The 17837-nt window shown below is 43.3% G+C and overlaps 2 protein-coding genes across 3 annotated transcripts in view; one reads left to right on the forward strand and one right to left on the reverse strand.

Moving 5' to 3' along the window:
* The window catches only part of scarb1 (scavenger receptor class B, member 1), a 238870-nt gene that overhangs the window by 95236 nt on the left and 125797 nt on the right, over window positions 1-17837 (forward strand). The window lies entirely within an intron of this gene.
* LOC139218801 (seizure 6-like protein) overlaps window positions 149-17837 on the reverse strand; it is a 53169-nt gene continuing 35480 nt past the window's right edge. Inside the window, exons 5-17 of the mRNA XM_070850496.1 lie at window positions 15773-15958; window positions 15305-15476; window positions 14664-14830; window positions 13953-14147; window positions 12397-12535; window positions 10576-10772; window positions 4990-5184; window positions 3853-4044; window positions 3064-3258; window positions 2066-2101; window positions 1609-1723; window positions 426-531; window positions 149-269 (exon numbers count right to left, since the gene is read on the reverse strand). Of these exons, the coding sequence (XP_070706597.1) occupies window positions 240-269; window positions 426-531; window positions 1609-1723; window positions 2066-2101; window positions 3064-3258; window positions 3853-4044; window positions 4990-5184; window positions 10576-10772; window positions 12397-12535; window positions 13953-14147; window positions 14664-14830; window positions 15305-15476; window positions 15773-15958 (1925 nt within the window). The 3' untranslated portion in view covers window positions 149-239. The remainder of the gene's footprint in view (window positions 270-425; window positions 532-1608; window positions 1724-2065; window positions 2102-3063; window positions 3259-3852; window positions 4045-4989; window positions 5185-10575; window positions 10773-12396; window positions 12536-13952; window positions 14148-14663; window positions 14831-15304; window positions 15477-15772; window positions 15959-17837) is intronic.

Consider the following 17837-nt stretch of genomic DNA (forward strand, 5'->3'; position numbering starts at 1 on the left):
CTCGTCTATCTCCTGTCCCGCCTCACGTATTCCCCTCCTATTCCACCCCATCATGTCTTCTGTCACGTCGAAAAGGAGGAGAGAACAGGATCAATCACTGCGTCCCGTGGCAGAGGGGGCTGGACATCATCTATTTGTATTTACATCGCCTCCTCCTGGGCGGAGAGGGAGGGAGGAGAGGGTGGAGCGTTAGGACGGGGCGGTCGGTCTCGGTTCAGAAATGTCTTTTGTGAGGCTTCTCATATCGATACTTCGTATTCACGAGTGTCCTGCTGACAGCGAAAGAGAAGATGGAGGAGACAGGAGGCAGTTTTAGCAGTCTAGAGTGTGTGTGTGTGTGTGTGTGTGTGTGTGTGTGTGTGTGTGTGTGTGCAGTTGAGTGTTAAAACGTATTGATCCAGTTTTTAAATGCACTGGAGACTCACCCCTCCTGTCTCATAGAGCGGGTTGTCAAACTCGGTCTCCACAGTGATCTGTCGGTAAGGGTGGGGGTAGATAAGAGGAAGCCTTAAGTTGGAGTGATATCTGCACCTAATGGAGGAGAGAAAGAGAAAACAGTGAGACGAGATCCAGACCCAGAGATCCGCAATGATTTTATACCCTGTGCACTAAAACTAAAGCAGTCTAATGCAGCAGTGCAGCAGAAAGTCCTCCCTTCATGAAGGCATTTCAATTCATTCTGGAGGATGTGACAAGTGCTAGTTTGTCCGTCCCATTTATATCAATCATGGCAGGCTACATAACAGAGACGTCTCCCAGTTTGATGCCATGTGAGTAAAATAAGTACGACAACATTACATCTATACATGTGAAGAAGAAGAAAAAAAACACCTCTGTATTGTAAACAGTCATTTTATCCTCACAGAACACAGGAGTCTGAATCAAGCCGAACAAACAGAACAAACTACCCAGAGGACTCCTCCTGTGCACTGTGAGGGTTTTGTCAATATTATTCCACCCTTACTGCCAAATCTTGCTGTTATTAGTCACCACATGTAATGCTAATAACACTGGAACGTAGTGCCATATTTTGTGTCACACAAATATTGATTTTGATCTGAACTAAACCCTTAAAACTTTTAAAACACCAAAGTCACACAATAACACAAACAAACTAACTAATTGAAGCAGCAGCTCCTGAGTTCTGTGAGCTAAAATCAGTGTTTTTTCCAATGGAGTCTGGTGTGTGTGTGCAGAGAGCGATATAACAGCTGATCTTCCAGGTCTCTCTCTGTAGGGATCCTTTCCATGATGCTGTCACACACTTACAATAACACTCTGAGCCTGTCAGTGGATCAAACAAGCTCTTTGGAGCTGCTGCAGGTGCCCCAATTTATGTTGCAGCCATTGCAGCCTTTTTTCGAGGCTGAGGTGACCCACTGGACCAGTTCCAGAAGTTTTTGTACATGAAAATATGTTAAAAAGAAAAAATAGGGCCCCGGTTTAAAAGAATCAGAATTACCTTCATACTGATATTGTGCTTTGGTTGGTGCCAAATAATCAATTTACCACAAACACATTGGCACACAGTGACCTCAGGGGGGGAGACTGTGGCTCTCTTAATCCTTAATCCATGTTCAGGTGGAGGTGAGCAGCCAGACATCATACCGTGTGACGTAGACATAAGCCCCTCCGAGCAGCACAGACAGCAGAAGAACGAGGATGAAGATGGCCAGCGCCACGTTCCCTCCGTCCAGACTGGAGCCTGCGGTCGCCTCTGCCACTGAGAGACGGCACACGAATGAAGCAAGGTTAATTAAAAAGGCAGAATATCACCAAGAGAGCAAATAAAACCTCCAGTCAAGGGTGGCTGAGCAAAGGCAGGTGAATGCTGCAGGTAAACAAATGGATCCCAACAGGAGCACAGACACACACACACACTGTGGGCAGGCAGATGTTTGCTGATGCAGGCAGCGCAGACACACAGAAAGGTGAGGTGCTTCTTTTTCTTTTTTTAAATCTTTTATTTCTTTGGTTTGTTTGAGTTTAGAAAACAAACGGTGTGGGGTCTTTTCAGCCCTCAGGATCAGAGCACACACACCACGACACACACAGGTAGACTCACCTTCCAAAGCACGGTTGCCAAAGCAGTCATGGTTGGCTGCAAGACATCAGTCAGAAAATCTACATCACACTTCTTCTGCAGTTTGTATTCGTCACAAGGCTGCTTTGAAGTGACCGTTCGCTAAACCTCTAAACCGCAACCTGCCGTCACCACGTCCATCAAGGGTTCAGACGCACTTTAGTTTTTAAAAAATAATCAAGAAATTAAAGTTGAGAATCCTGATTTTCTGTTATTCTACATTTATTTTATCATTATTTTAGTTCTTGAATGTAAAATGTTCAGATTGAAGTCATGTTACGTCCATAGATGTCAATGGTTTCAAAGAAAATCTGTCACACCAGTTAAAGATGGAGACAAAACATTATTAACCCTTTAAGTTCTTTTCTTTCTTTTTCCTTGGTGGTTTTAAGTGTCTGTACAAAAACCAAATAGTAAATTAAATTCTCTCTTTTTAATTAAGCTTTTGATTTCAGATAAAATCAGCTTTGATTAGCTGTAGCTACGTTAGCTAGCTATTTAAGTTAGAGTCAATGTTAGCTCAATGTCATTTTAAAATAAATATAATAAAATGTGTAAGACTGTATATCACCTATTTTAGGGTTTTATTATGTTCTACTTTAAACTGTCTGCTGTGTCGTATAATGATAATAAAGCTGAACCTTAACGATCTGCTAATTGGTCTACTAATTCGTTTACAGCTTATAAAAGAGCAGGCAAACACTGTTTATATATATTATATATATTCTTTACACTTTTGCTCTTGTGTTTTTGGTCTTATAAAGGCTAATATAAAAGGACGCCAGTTGGGGGGGGGTTTAGCGAACGGTCATTAGCATGCATCGGGGCATGATCGATCTGTATCAACAAGCATGGGGCAAAAAGGTGTAGTCAGGAATATTGTGTGCATGCAGAAATCTAAAGGGACAGAAGTCAGGGGGGAGTTTGGTTCCACACGTACATTAAAATAAAAAAAACACCAAGGTGTGCAGAAGTCTCACCCCTGCAGAGTGGGAGTGGGCCGCTCCAAAACGACGGGTTTCCCAAGATGCATTTAATTGCGACCTCCCCAATGAGCTCGTAGCCTTGGTAACAGACAAAGGTGAGTGACTCGCCGGGCAGGTACAGCCTCTTGGACAGGATCTGGTAACCGTTGTCAGGGAGACCGGGGTTTTCACAGGAAACAGAGTCCTCGGCTGAGAGGAAGGGAGGAAGAAAAGAGAAAGCTGTTGAATTTCTCAACACGAATCAGAGGTTTTGCGTCAGAGCCCGACTGACAGATTTGACAGGCTCCAGCTGAGGTGACATGACTCATGGATAATCTCCACCCCCTCCTCCAGGTGGCTGAGGGCTGATTGGTACGGTGCATTAGCATAGCATTTACATATCAAACACTTCACACAAACATTAATATCCCTGAAAACATGCATGCGCACACATACTCATGCATTGAAACTGATGAAAATGCAGGAGATGAAGCGTCGTCTTTGAACGCTGTGGTCTGCGTCGGCGCAGGAAAGAGAGAGCAAGGACTTTTTTCTTTTGCTAGAAATCACACGAACCCACTCATGTTAGATCGCACAGAAACCAGGAAAGAGCCTCTCATCTTCAGTAAACTGCCATGTGCACCTGTCTATCCTGATGACAGGTCTCTCAAATCACAGGGCCGACAACTCAGCCCACAAGATTGATAAAATAACCACTAGAATTTCCTTCTAGGAGCTGGAAAAGCAACTAAGCTCGCATGTTTTGTCCTCTTCTTGAACTAGAAGTGTGTGTCTGATACTCACAAACGCAGTGAGGGAGTCGAGACGTCCACACAGGAGTCCCCGGCTCGCGGCCGTAGCAGGTAATGGTGGCGCCGCCCTGCAGGATGAAGCCGGGGTTGCAGCTGTACTGAATGGTCGTCCCCACCAAGAGTTTAGGGTCGGACAGAGACCTGGTGGAGTGCTCCACGTGGCCGGGATCTGAGCAGTACATGACTGAGGAAAAGATAACAGGGTGGTGTGGAAGACAACAGATGAGTGTCAGCTGTTCGTACCATCAATCACACAAACACACTAAACACAGCAAACACAAACGTCGGTTTATATCTGGACCTTATTTTTACATATTTCACTGGTAGATACATAAACTTTTGGAACTGGTCCAGTAGGTCACCTCAGGCTGCAACGTGATCCTTTGGGACAACTGCACCTGATCACAGTAGGTCCACTAAAAGAGCTTGTTTGATCCACTGACAGGCTCAGAGTGTTATTCTAAGTGTGTGACAGCATCATGGAAAGGATCCCTACAGAGAGAGACCTGGAAGATCCTTTTGGTTTAACCACAAACAGCACACACACCAGACTACATTCACTAAAACAGGGATTTTAGAGAACAGAACACAGGAGCTGCTGGTTGATTGCTTGGTTTGTTTGTGTTATTGTGTGACTTTTAAAGGTTTAGTTAGTAGTGCATTACATAACCTATATTAATCTAATATTAATCTAATTAAGCGATGCTGGTGGTAATTAAATGTCTAATAACAGCAAAAACTGGTAGTAAGGGTAGAACTGTAGCATATTATAGCATTGTATTTGATTTCTGATTAAACTATGATCTTGTAAAATGGTGTCAGATAGTTTATTAGGATCACGTTTTATATCCAATTACACTATATTTATATTTTATGGCATCATATGCAGGTTCCAAGTTGTCTAAATAGAGTTGTTTACCATTTAGTAAAGAATATTTTCTCTAGTTTTGTCTAATGTGATACAAAGTACAGCCAGTCAGGTCTTACTATTGTACCGTAAAGTGTATAGACACTGAAAACAACCTAAAAAGTGAAGTTTATACTTGAATACCACACCATATGTCACAGGTAATACCACCTACACACGCTCACGGTCACACACACATTAATACAGGTGAGTGGAACTGACTCTTTTCACAGAACGGAGGCTGGGAGCTCCAGGAGAGGTCTAGCTGACAGGTGAGGGTCTCTCTGCCCACCAGGTCGTAGCCGGGGTCGCACTGGTAGGTGATCCGAGCCCCTCGCACCAGCGCAATGTGGGACGTCGTCTTCCAGCCGTTCTGGATCTCGGGCAGGTCCGGACAGGAGTCATTCCGGGACACCTCTGAGAACAGACAGCGCCAAAGGTTGATTAATGGCTCCGTCGCGATGCCGTTATTGCTCGTGGTCCAGTTCTGGCTACAGGTTTCACTCTCGGTCACATCGGTCAAGAGGAGAACAAGATAAACAGCAGCTCGTCTGATTCGGACACGACGCCGGCACATATTCTCTGTGAGGAAGGATCCATCGCAGCGGCGGGAGATTGATGGACTTATTGTACGATTACTTGACCGTGTGACAGAATGATGGATCTCATCCGTGCTGGACAGTCTTCAGATATCATCTCTTCTGAAGTTGCTGTTTGGAGAAGCCAGTCAGCTTTAAACCAGACTCCCACTGAAACAGCCATCAGTAAAATTACCACAAGCTGTCACTTATCTGTCGCTCTGCCAAAAGGAAATGCTTTTTCTCCCCAGTTGTTATGAGCTGAGGCTTTTTCTGATGAAATGCTTATTTCAATTTGACAAAATAATAACAACTCGAGAGAGAACAGAGTGCTTTCAACCACATTGTGCAGTAAACTTCAATATCAGTTTCTAATTTTATTATTATCTGATCTGTTTTGCTTTGTTTAGCTATAAAAACGCAGAGATAAGAAATATTTATTTATCAATTCCACGTGTTTTTTTTTCCTATATTCAGCTGTTTTATTCCAGTTAATCACAAAATTACTTAAAGAGGTATTCCAACGCTGAAAACATAGTCATAGATTTTTATAAAACTGAGTCTCTGCTGTAGGAAGGTGCAAATATTTTAGAAATTGTAGCAGAGAAAACTTATTCCTGTTTGCTCAAACGGTAGAAAACCTACAAGAAAAGATTCCACCGCACAGAGGAGGCCTCTTCCTCCTCCATAGGCTGTAATTCCTCCTCACTCATGAGTAAATCCTGAATAACTGATTCCTGCATTTAACTATTAAAACTGCAGTTCACACAATGGAATAAAGTTAAACATCATTAATTTGCATATACGACCCACACAGCACGGATATAGATGACAAGACAGATGAAAATCAGTCCTCTGAAGTTCTTCTCACAGTCTCTTATTTAAACACAGTAACATGATCCTTCATGTGGAGTCCTGCTTGTGTCACCTGATGAATTTTATATTTCCTCTTTCAGCTCTGATTTTGGTCTCCTCCTCCTCCTGATTGAAATATTTAGCTCTTAAGCTGCTAAACGCTCCACTGTGTTCACCAGCTGGTCTCTAGATTTACCTTGCCTAACCTTGAACCAGTTCTTCATGCTTCCACAGCAAAAGAACCGGTTCTCGCCTCGGAAAACTGGTTCTAGAGCGGCTGGTTTAGACCAAAGAACCACTTCCATCGGGGGCAGGATTATCGTGACCAACCAAGACTATAACCGCCATTTTTCAGCATTTATTTTAGCATTAACGTGAAATCAGAACAGCACTGTAGGCTCTTCAAAGCCAGGAGCAACAGTCTGCCACTGAAAAAAGAAAATTGGTTCTTATAAAGTTCGCAAGTTAAACCACACGAGCACCAGGCCAGAACCAGAGCTGGTGACGCTGAGCAGGCACATTTTTTAAGCCTTTTCCTCTAAAAACAGGTGCCAGAACCAAAACAGAAAACAGCTTCTGGCCGTAAAAAACCAAAACAGTGAGCTGAAAGACGCTAAAATGCCGCACGGAGCCGATGGGCGCTGCAGAGTCTCTGAGGGTTTCGTCTCTTTGAACAATGCCTCTTACATCACGCTCATTAGACCCAATTACCGCAGCTTTGAAGAGGCCATTTCAAACTCTCAGTTAACCAGATGCTCTCAAATGCCCCGGCACTTAACGACTTAATTGTTTTACTAAATGAAAAACCACACAAAGGATGGATGTTTTGCCCCCCGATTCATTTGTAGGCTGCAGCGTTTCCATGCCGAGGACTTCGCACAGCAGCATGCACTGATTAAGCAGACAGAGCAGCAGCAGGAGGCTCCGACCAGCAGCCTCTTCATCGCTCTGAACATCTTTCTAAATCAAGAATTCCTCTGATCTCGGATTAAAAGCATCCGGCACAAACTTTCCTGTCATGTTATCTTTACAGTATCAAAATCAGTGGAGCTGTAGAATGTGGGATTTAACAAAGCCCACGGCCGCACGAGGAGAAAAACTCTCCCTTTGGATCAATCGAGGACGCAAACTCGACAGTGTCGATTCTGATTTCCATAAATGTACGAATCCTTTGAACCAGATTTGTTTTCCTGTGAGCTGGTAGGCAAACAAATCCTTTAAACGTTGATGAACGTACTTTGTACTTGGTGATGTACGTACGTATTTTAAGAACTTAAGCGTTAACGAAGATAACAGGAGGAAGGACTTGAACAGGTTTTTAAAATGGAAAACAGGACGACAGTTTACAAATAATGATGAAGCAGATGGAACCTTTTCATCGACCTGTTTACATGTACAATATATTTTAGTATATTTAAGTGGAGTTGGTCCAGTAGATCACCTCAGCCTGCAGCCACCAAACGGGCTGCAATGGCTGCAACGTGATCCTTTGGGACAACTGCACCTGATCACAGTAGGTCCACTAAAAGAGCTTGTTTGATCCACTGACAGGCTCAGAGTGTTATTCTAAGTGTGTGACAGCATCATGGAAAGGATCCCTACAGAGAGAGACCTGGAAGATCCTTTTGGTTTAACCACAAACATCCAAACACATCGCTTTCTTCAAAGCCACCAAACTCCATTGATAAAAACAGCAGTTTTACCTCGTAGAACACAGGAGCTGCTGTTCAGTTAGTTTCTTTGTTTTATTGCGAGACTTCTTATAGGGTTTGTTCAGATCCAACAAAATATCTTTGTGACTCACAATAACATAAACAAACTAACCAATGAAGGCAGCAGCAGAGCAGCAGCTCCTGTGTCCTGTTCTCTAAAATCCCTGTTTTAGTGAATGTAGTCTGGTGTGTGTGCTGTTTGTGGTTAAACCAAAAGGATCTTCCAGGTCTCTCTCTGTAGGGATCCTTTCCATGATGCTGTCACACACTTAGAATAACACTCTGAGCCTGTCAGTGGATCCAACACACACACCAGGCTCCATTGACAAAAACAGTGATTTTATATCACAGAACATGAGAGATGCTGTTTTACTGCTGCCTCAATCAGATAGTTTGTTTGTGTGACTTTAGTATTTTAAATGGTTAGTTGGGATAAGAACTTACCCAAACAACAGAATAGATTGATTTCCAATGACAAAACTACAAACATGAGCAACAAATGCAGTTTGGTTGGGTTTTGGCACCAAAACGACTAAAAAGGTCACAGTTTGGGTTAAAATAAGCATGTTGGTTATGAAAGTAAAGTTATGTAGAGTACGTGACGCAAATTACCTTAAAAATAGTCAGTTAAAATAAGTCAAAACAAGGTTTCCTGGGTAAAAGTCTTGTGTTTGACTCGTTCTTCCAGCCCGACCTCCTCTCTATCGCTCTGCATACTACGTCACCTGACTTCCTTTGCTCCTGTCATCACTAGAGGTCGCCTATGTAAAAATATTGGCCATTTCAGAAAGAAACACCACTGCAGCTAAATCAAATTCTCCTTTTCATTCACACACTTGCAGGCTGTCGTCGACGCTCTGTTGACTCTTGCAAACCGAAACCTCCTCCAGCAGCATCCAGTTGCGGCAAGAAGAAAAAACAAAATTTATAAAATTTACGCACTTTAAAGGCACAAAAAAATAAATCACTGCAGCCTAGAGAGACGTGCTGTATAAACAAGTAGCCTCCTGTTGGGACTAGTGTGTGTGTGTGTGTGTGTGTGTGTGCATATGTATATTTGATGATTGATCGGGCAGCGTACTGTATTGCATTACATTGTACAATATAATAGGCCTGTAGGGATTTGTAACTTGAAGGATCCTGGATCAATTATTCATTCTCTATTGACTTGGTTCTCCGTCTCTGTGCAGCCCGAGTGTGTGTGGTGGGTAATTTATTCTGAACACACACACACACACACACACACACACACACAATCAAAGAGAGTAGCCTACGTATTCATGCTGTGTCTACTTGATTTACTCCTCGGGGAGACGTGTGTGAGTTTGTGGTGTCGGGCGGGTGACAAGTAAATTGGACAGTGTGTGTCTCAGTGCGATTCCAAATTGGAGTCAGGTGTTGGATGTGGGAAGAGCTGCACATTACTGCGTGTAAAAAGGAGGAAGTGAGCTTATTTGGCTTGCTTGTTAAACTCGGGGCTTGTGTGTAGATCACAGCCATTGTGAGATGGTGAAACAAATGGGATGTGATTGAATGAGGGCAGAGGGAAATGAAAGGAAAGACAAATAAAGATGAGAGAGGGGAGGAAAAGGGAAGATGAAAAACGGAGAGAGGGCAGATTTAGGAGAAAAGGCTAAACTAAAACGAATGGCGAGGCTGAATGAGAGGTTACATTTGCAGATCTATTTAGAGGAGACGGCCGGCGTTATTCTATATTTTTCTTAGTGTTAACAAATCCCATAAAAAGACCAAAGCCAGCAACGTGTCTCTTATTACTCTCTGACTTCCTGTCTGAGCTCCAAGCCCACTGGTTCCTACTGAAGACCTTTAAACGCTCCTCACAAATATACAGTCTGGTTTTTTAAAACAGCTGCTGATAACACACTGATAACATGGCACATTACATTGGTACACTTGGGACTGTTTATAGTGTATATTACACTTTGTATTTATTTACCTGCTACACACAACATATGTACATTTTTATTTTGCTTATTTATTGTTTGTATTTTTTTCTGTACTACTGTAACACCAGAATTTCCCCCCCAGGGATCAATAAAGTATTTCTATCTATCTATCTATCTATCTATCTATCATGCATTTGTTGGGGACTATTTGCAGGCGTGGATTAATACATTTCTGATCTGATGAAACCAGCAAATAAGGCGAGAGACGTCATCTGATTCTCCTAAGCTACTGATTTTACCTATTATATATATATATAATTTTTCTAATTTGTTTTTTTTGCCCAGTCTACTCATTGTTCATATGAAGCAGGGGTGTCAAACATGCGGCCCGCGGGCCAAAATCGGCCCGCCAGAGGGTCCAATCCAGCCCGCGGGACGACTTTGCAAAGTGTAAAAATGACAGAGAAGTCAAATTTCATAATGTTTTGAACATTTTACTTGTACTTTTTTGCACTAAAACAAAAGGACAAATGTGGAGTTGTGTTTATTTAAAGGTTATTACGCTGTGATTTTACTGGAGATCAAATTGGGCTGCATGTTCGACACCCCCTGATATAAAACATCAGTGGCCTTCCTCCATCTCGTCCTTTCTGCTTTTCATTTCCTGCATCGTATCCTGACAGCAGGAACTATTTACTGTTGATATATCAGAAAGCCAGTCTTGATTCCTCGTATTTTAAGTCCACAGTCTCTCACCCATGTAGTTGATGATGAAGCCCTCGCCCTTGCCGAAGACGAGCCCGGCTGGATCGGAGTGGAAGGTGACGGTCAGGTCGGGGGTGGTGGAGGAGAGCTTGAAGGGGCTGCTTCCTCCGACGTAGCGCCCCAGGATACGAGTGGTGACCTCGTCGCCGTCGGTGATGGTCAACATGTCGCTGTCACTGATGTTCAGTCTGAAAGAGAGAGGGAGGAAGGGATGGATGGATGGATGGAGGAGTGTAGCCAGCGGTGTCAGTTCAGGACGACTTCTGATGAATCACGTCGACAGCCGACTGCGTGGGAGACGAGACGACCCGAGAGGCTAAACGCCGCATCCATCCGGAGGCCAAGTGTTAAACGGTGTGTAAACACAGCCATGTTTGTTTCGCCACACCGGGGGCTTCCTGAAGACGCAGCTTTCACAGGTTTGTAAATTGAAATTCGTGCAGATACAATATGACGTTAATCTACCAAAGGACTGAGCTATGAAATTGGATTAGTGTTTGCAGGGAGTGTAGCTCAACACGTCAGACATTTCATACCAGAAAAATAAAAAAAAAAGATGTAAAATGAATTTTGAAGTAGAGGACGTGTGACACCGACACCCTGCTTATTGTATTTACATCAATTTCTTATTTCTTATCTACATCTCATGTTTCGCAGTTGAACTTTTACTCCAACAGCCACGATTTTAACATCATTTGCAGCACTTTTAAAAAGAATAACTACCAATAAACTTTAAAGGAACAGTTCAACATTTTGAGGAGAAGCCCTTCTTTGCTTCTCTTGTTGAGATTGAAATGTTTCTTTTCGGTTTTCATGGATGTTTCTATTATTAATGAGAGCTGCATAGTTTCTGCCATGCAGGGAAGAATTTAAAAATAGTCATTGATCGTTTTTTTTTTTTTTCTCAGCTGCATAATGTGCCACAAAATCTGCCTTTTTCTGGCTCATTTTATCCAGTTCAGACAACAAAATCCTTACACCCGCTTTCATAACATCCAAAATGACTGCAATGCGCTTTTCTCCAGCCTACCCATGACGGCATTAAGGGGTCTTCATTCGGTTCCTTTTGCATCAGCCACCAATAGAAGGCAGAGCTGATTGCACAATCCTCTTTCTGACTTACACGGCTTTAAATGGACCGACTCCTTCCTACGTCTGCCGTCTTATTACTCCGTTTACTCCTCCACAACCTTTATGTTCCCTAGATATTACTGGGTTAGAGCCTTTGTTCATCAAGCTCCCATTCTTCAGAATAAACTCATTTCTTTCCTCTGTGCTTTCTAATTTGCACTTTTACATAACTTTTGGAAGTTAAAGTTGATAAAAAAACAAAAAACATTCAGACTTCACCAAGCTGCACCACGATGTGTGCCATCAGAATAATTTGAAAGTTTCTCTCCTACGCTTTATATATTGGCTTTAAATTCAGTGTTCTCGGTGTGCGTGGAAGTCTCTGAGACACAAATCCGGAGGATAGAGGAAAAGATTCGATCCAAGCCTTGGTGGCCAGCTCTGGAGCGAGCCAGGGAGTCAAGACAAGGGCAGCACAGCCTGCCGAACGCTGCAGCCTCATCAGCATGCTCTCTAATGTTGTCAAGTTTTGAGTTTAATGGTTCAGCATGAGCCGGGATAGAGAAATATCAATAGGCACATCTAGACGGAGCACTGGACCCCTCACTGAGACTCCACGTATTCATTTTTAATGATAACATTTGGTTCTTGGTCGGGCCAAACTTTGGATCAGAGCTCAGGTTTTGATGTTCATGGCTCTGTGTGTGTGTGTGTGTGTGTGTGTGTGTGTGTGTTTCTCACAGTTGTACATCAAGCAGCACCCGTTTGTCCTCGCCGACATGTATCCTCCAGCTGCAGTCCTCTCCCTCGCCGTACCACTCAGGCCAGTTTGGAGACAGGATCACGCCTCCCGGACCCGTCAGGTCACCTCCACACTGGGCTGCAGGGAGACACACAGACAATAACTGAGGAAAAGTCAGAAATATGGAAGATCTAAAGCACAGTTCTGGTCTTTCTAAACTTCAGTCAACATATTTTGATGTCTTAATGACCAGTAGGTAGTAAAATGTTTTGGAACTGGTCCAGTAGATCAGCTCAGCCGGCATCCAAGCACAGGCTGCAAGAGAGAATGAATGTCCACTAAAAGAGCTTGTTTGATCCACTGACAGGCTCAGAGTGTTATTCTAAGTGTGTGACAGCATCATGGAAAGGATCCCTACAGAGAGAGACCTGGAAGATCCTTTTGGTTTAACCACAAACAGCACACACACCAGACTACATTCACTAAAACAGGGATTTTACCCCTCTGCTGCCGTTTCGTTTGGTTCGCCTACTTGTCTTGATTGGTTGGTTTGTTTGTGTTATTATGTGCTACAAAAATATTGTGTTGGATCCAAACTAACCCTTTAAAACACCAAAGTCACACAATAACACAAACAAACTAACAGATCACGGCAGCAGCTCCTGTGTTCTGTGAGGTAAAATGACTGTTTTTCTGAATGGAGTCTGGTGGCTTTGAAGAGAGCACTACATTTATTTTACAGCTTTTTTTTTGTTGTTTTTTTACATAAAACATGAGCATAAACAGTAATTCTACCTTGCTGCTGAAGTTGCTGGACTACTGTTGTCTCAATCTGTCTGTTTCTTTGTGTTATCGTGTGACAGTAACAGAAGCAAAGCCACAACACCTACACAGCACCTCCTGTGTTCTGCAGGGTGAAAAATAGCCTCTCGCTGCTGTTCGTCAGGCTTAATAACTCTGAGTAGAGATATAATGGGACTCAGGTGAGCGTGTCGACGTTTTTATCAACTCAAAGCTTCTGTCGTCTCAATGTGTGACCGTCACATCGACCTTTTCGGCTCCTGTTTAAATGTTTACTGGCGTCTAACTTGATGTTAAATCATTATTTCTGTGACAGAAGTTAATTATTTGTTCTGATTTCCTCTGCTGATTTCCAACAGGACACAGTGTGTTCCTCTATTTACTCTGGGGTGACATTTTTTAAGCCTCACATAGCAACAAGAGGTCATCTGATTAGGAGACTTCCCATTATTCCAAAACCACAGATGTCTGAAAGATGGAAGAAGAGGTAACACAATACACAATACAATTTTATTCTGACTAAAATGTGTTTTCACCTGATCAACAAGCCTGACGGAGCCACGCCCATATTCTTACATCAAGCTCTGTGATGGCATTAATAATTAAATGATCAATTAATTCGATTGTGCATGAGAACAGGTACACAGAGAATCCAGTCATTGATCTAAAGTGGCTTGTTTAGATTTATTTAACTAAAAAGACTGAAAAAATTAAACGCTCCTGCATGAGAACCGACGTTTCCGTCTTCTTCTACCTTTGCACAGCGGCTCCGTGTCGTTCCAGTACGGATCCCTGGCGCTGATGCACTCGATGACAGGGGGGCCTTGTTCTAGAGCGTGGCCCGGGTCACAGGTGAACTGGACCACCGCCCCCACGCCGTACAGCGGGTCGGAGGTGGTGAAGTTTCCGTTCTGCAGGTAGGGCTCGTAGCAGTGGCCGCGCTCGAAAGCTGGAAACAGACAGACGGAAAGCTGAGTCCACTTAATAAGTTATCATTAAAGCTGCACCATGTGGATCATTGATAATGACATTTTTAATGATTGATTTCCATAAACAGATGGCAAGACGATTGGTAGCATCTCACTCACTCAAACCTCCATACGTCCATAAATCTTGTTTCCAGTGGCAGAGACGATTCTTTGGTCTCATTCTCTCTTTCCTGATGAGGATAAATGTGCTGGAAGGGATCTACCCATCCCTCCTCAAAGTGACAATGCCAGAAATACTGAGAGCTTTAGCTCAGATTATGTTGGACGACCAGCCCACTGCCTAAACATCCGGCCAAAACTGACTTGGCAGTGCCAGATGTAAGCAGAGACATGGAGCTTTCTAATCCTCTCCTGTTTGTTTAAATCATTACAATGTAATTATAGATATATACCCAGAAATCTGGTACGTTTTAAACTGTGCTGCAGGAATTTGTGTTTTATTTTGTGTGGGATTAGCTCCCTAGTAGCTCCTGTACCTTCATAGCGGATGTTGAATCCCGTGTTGTGGTTTGGCTGATCGGTGATGAACTGGATCCGCACGGCTGGACCCTCGCTGATCACCCCCTCAAAAGGTATCTGCCCGCCCCGACCCGAGTCGAACAGCACCACTGAGCCGGCGTCCAGGCCGCTCCACAACACCAGCCTGCAGGGACGGAGCGACGGTGAGCGTGAGTGGATGTGAGGCTGGAATGACTGGTGTTTAAGTGAGAGATAGACCTATAAGATCCTTTTGGTTTAACCACAAACAGTCGTTATATCGCTCTCTGCACACACACCAGACTACATTCACTAAAACAGGGATTTTAGCTCACAGAACACAGGAATAACCTTGGTTAGTTTGGATCTGAAGTAACCCTTTAAAACCCCAAAGTCACACAAAAACAAGTTCCATCATTTTGTAAAACATTTTTAAAACATCATTGTTTTATCTATTGTATCGTTTGATGCAAACAAACCAGACTCCATTGAAAAAAACAGTAATTTTACCTCAGTCGGTTAGTTTTTCTTGACATTATTGTGAGTTACATAAATATTGTGTTGGATCTAAACTAACCCTTTAAAAACTCAGAGTCACACAGTTTAGGTTCTCTACCCTAATTAATTGTAACACTCCTACCTGTCAGTGGGTCCCAAGGCCAGTCTCTCCAGGTGGAGGTGCAGCCTCTGGTCCTTGGGCGCCTCCAGGGACCAGGAGCACGAGCGGTCCTGGGTGGCGTTGGGCCCGTGGTGGGGGGAGGGGGACAGCACCCTCCCCACTGTGGCGTTCTTCACCGTGCCTCCACAAAGAGCTGCACAGAGCACTGTGGTTAACTTTTATAACATTTTGATTGTTTATACAGTTCATTTTATGGTCTTTTCTGTAGGATTGGAAAATAGTTATTCTAACTTATTCTTATTTTTGTCTGAATACTGTTTCAAACAAAGAAAATCTCATCAATTAAACATTTAAGTGTTTCTTAAAGCGTTAATGCACAATATGAAATGGATTTCAGGAAAAGTGTGACGGACATTTAATAGACCAAACAATTAATGGATGAATCAGGAGATGTTGGATTTCTGTCCAGCAGTAAGCAGCAGCGCTCACCCCTGCAGCTCGGCACCTTGCCGTTCCACACCGGCAGGGACGCGTTGAGGCAGGTGAGCGCCGGCTCCCCCTGCAGGTGGTATCCCATGTGGCAGTGAAAGCGGGCGGTGCCTCCGGGGAGCAGGTCCAGCACCGACACCTCCCCGTAGTGAGGCCTCTTCGGCAGCGAGCAGCTCAGCCTGAAGACTGCAGACACAGAGGGAGACACCAGGGAGGGGGCTGACTAGTGCTGCATGTATATGGCCATGTTTGATACATTTTTGATCTCCTCTCTAACAATATCTATTGATAAAGATGATGTAATCTATCAAAAAACAATGAGAAACGTGTGAAGTTGCACATGAACTCGAGCAAAAAGCAGAAATCTCCACACGTGTTGATGGTGAATGTTTGTGATGAGCTGACGGATGAGGAGTTCCTTTACGGGCCGAGAAAACTCTCCTCCTCCTCCTCCTTCTTCGTCTTCCCTCTTTCTTCTTCAAGCTAAATAAACTGTTTCCAACCCTCCTGGATCAGCTGGAAAATTCATCATCACAGAGGCTGAAAACAGGAGGACTTTCTGAGCTCATGAAAAGATTTAAGACTTTTGGTTTTCTGCTGGAAAAGGAAAAAACACAAGTGTCCGTCTGTGCTCTTCTTACAAACCATGAATACATCCTGAATACAGGGAACAAAAGACGCCATGTGAAGATGTATTTATCAAAGGGGACAGCCGTTAAAAGCATTAGAGTGAAATATGATGCTAGAATATTATATTAAATAAGGAATAAAGTCCAGGAGCTGCTTATTATTGCAAACTTCTTGAATCATCCTGCTGTCTTGCACACTATCCTGCTTATTACACGGCTCTGCGCTAAAGAAATCAATAATTTCACATAAAGTATTGATTTAAAAATGATTTTATATTGCGTCAACTGTCAGAACTGCAAAAATCAGAAACAGGCTGTAATTGACCAGTCAGAATAAAACATTCAACAAAGCTTGTGGTAAAATATAATGATAAATAATATATACGATAATGCTAACGTTAGCTTGCTGCTCCAGCGTGACTCAGACCAACAGTGTTTTCAGGTTAATGTAACGTTACTTATACTCGCCGCCGACGGGGGAAAAGCAGGAGCAGGAACAGGTGAGGGTCACGTAGTGCCCCCTGGGAAATGCAGTTTATTTACGGGCATTATAAATTTCCCAGAGAACCTGATACAGGAAAAAGTCACAGCACACCAAAGAATAACAGTTAGAGGGGTCAAAACTGCAACTTCACTTCCTGTACACTTCCTGTACCTGCGTCAGGTGGTGCATGTCCACTGCCCAGCCCCCTTCAGGTGACCAGGAGCAGCTCCTCAGTCTGTTCAGTCCAATGGGTGGCGTGAACGTAATCACAGGTTCTGACCGATTCTTTGGCTTTTCTATGTCCTCAGTGACTCTGAAGCTGTTTCTAACAGAAAGCAGTCACTCTACACCTGCTCCACCTGCTGGTTCTTTATTATTTTATCAACCCAAAGTCGTCCAAAGCTAGTTAACATGTAAGCTAACATGAACATGAACAGCAGCTACCTACAACCTCCACTGAGCAACAGTCTGAATTATACTAGACCACCATTAAAACAGCTGGAGACCACGCCCACTCAGGAAACAGGCAGTGGAGACCACGCCCACTCAGGAAACAGGAAGTGGAGACCACTGGAACGGCCTGTAATGAGCCATCTTTAGCTATAGATTATCTTTGCCCAAACCTATGTTGATCTTATAGACCATGATGCATTGCTGTAGATCAAATGACCCAAATGAGCTCAGTCTTAAACATCTACAGCAGTAAAACACACTGACATTAATGCAGCTGTGATATTAATCCAGAGACATGACAGGAAAACTATTCACTATTTGATTTTATGCTTTAAGTAGATTTTTGCTGATAATACTTCTGGTGAATTAGTACTTCTACTGCGGTGTAGGAGCTGAATACTTGTTCCACCTCTGGCCAGAAGGACCTCAGATGGTCTGAGCTGATTATTAGTCAGTTAAAGCCTTTAAAGGATTTGGAAATCAGCACTTCAGGCCGGTG

The sequence above is a fragment of the Pempheris klunzingeri genome, chromosome 19 (genome assembly GCF_042242105.1).
Source record: "Pempheris klunzingeri isolate RE-2024b chromosome 19, fPemKlu1.hap1, whole genome shotgun sequence".
Classification (NCBI taxonomy): Eukaryota; Metazoa; Chordata; class Actinopteri; order Acropomatiformes; family Pempheridae; genus Pempheris; species Pempheris klunzingeri.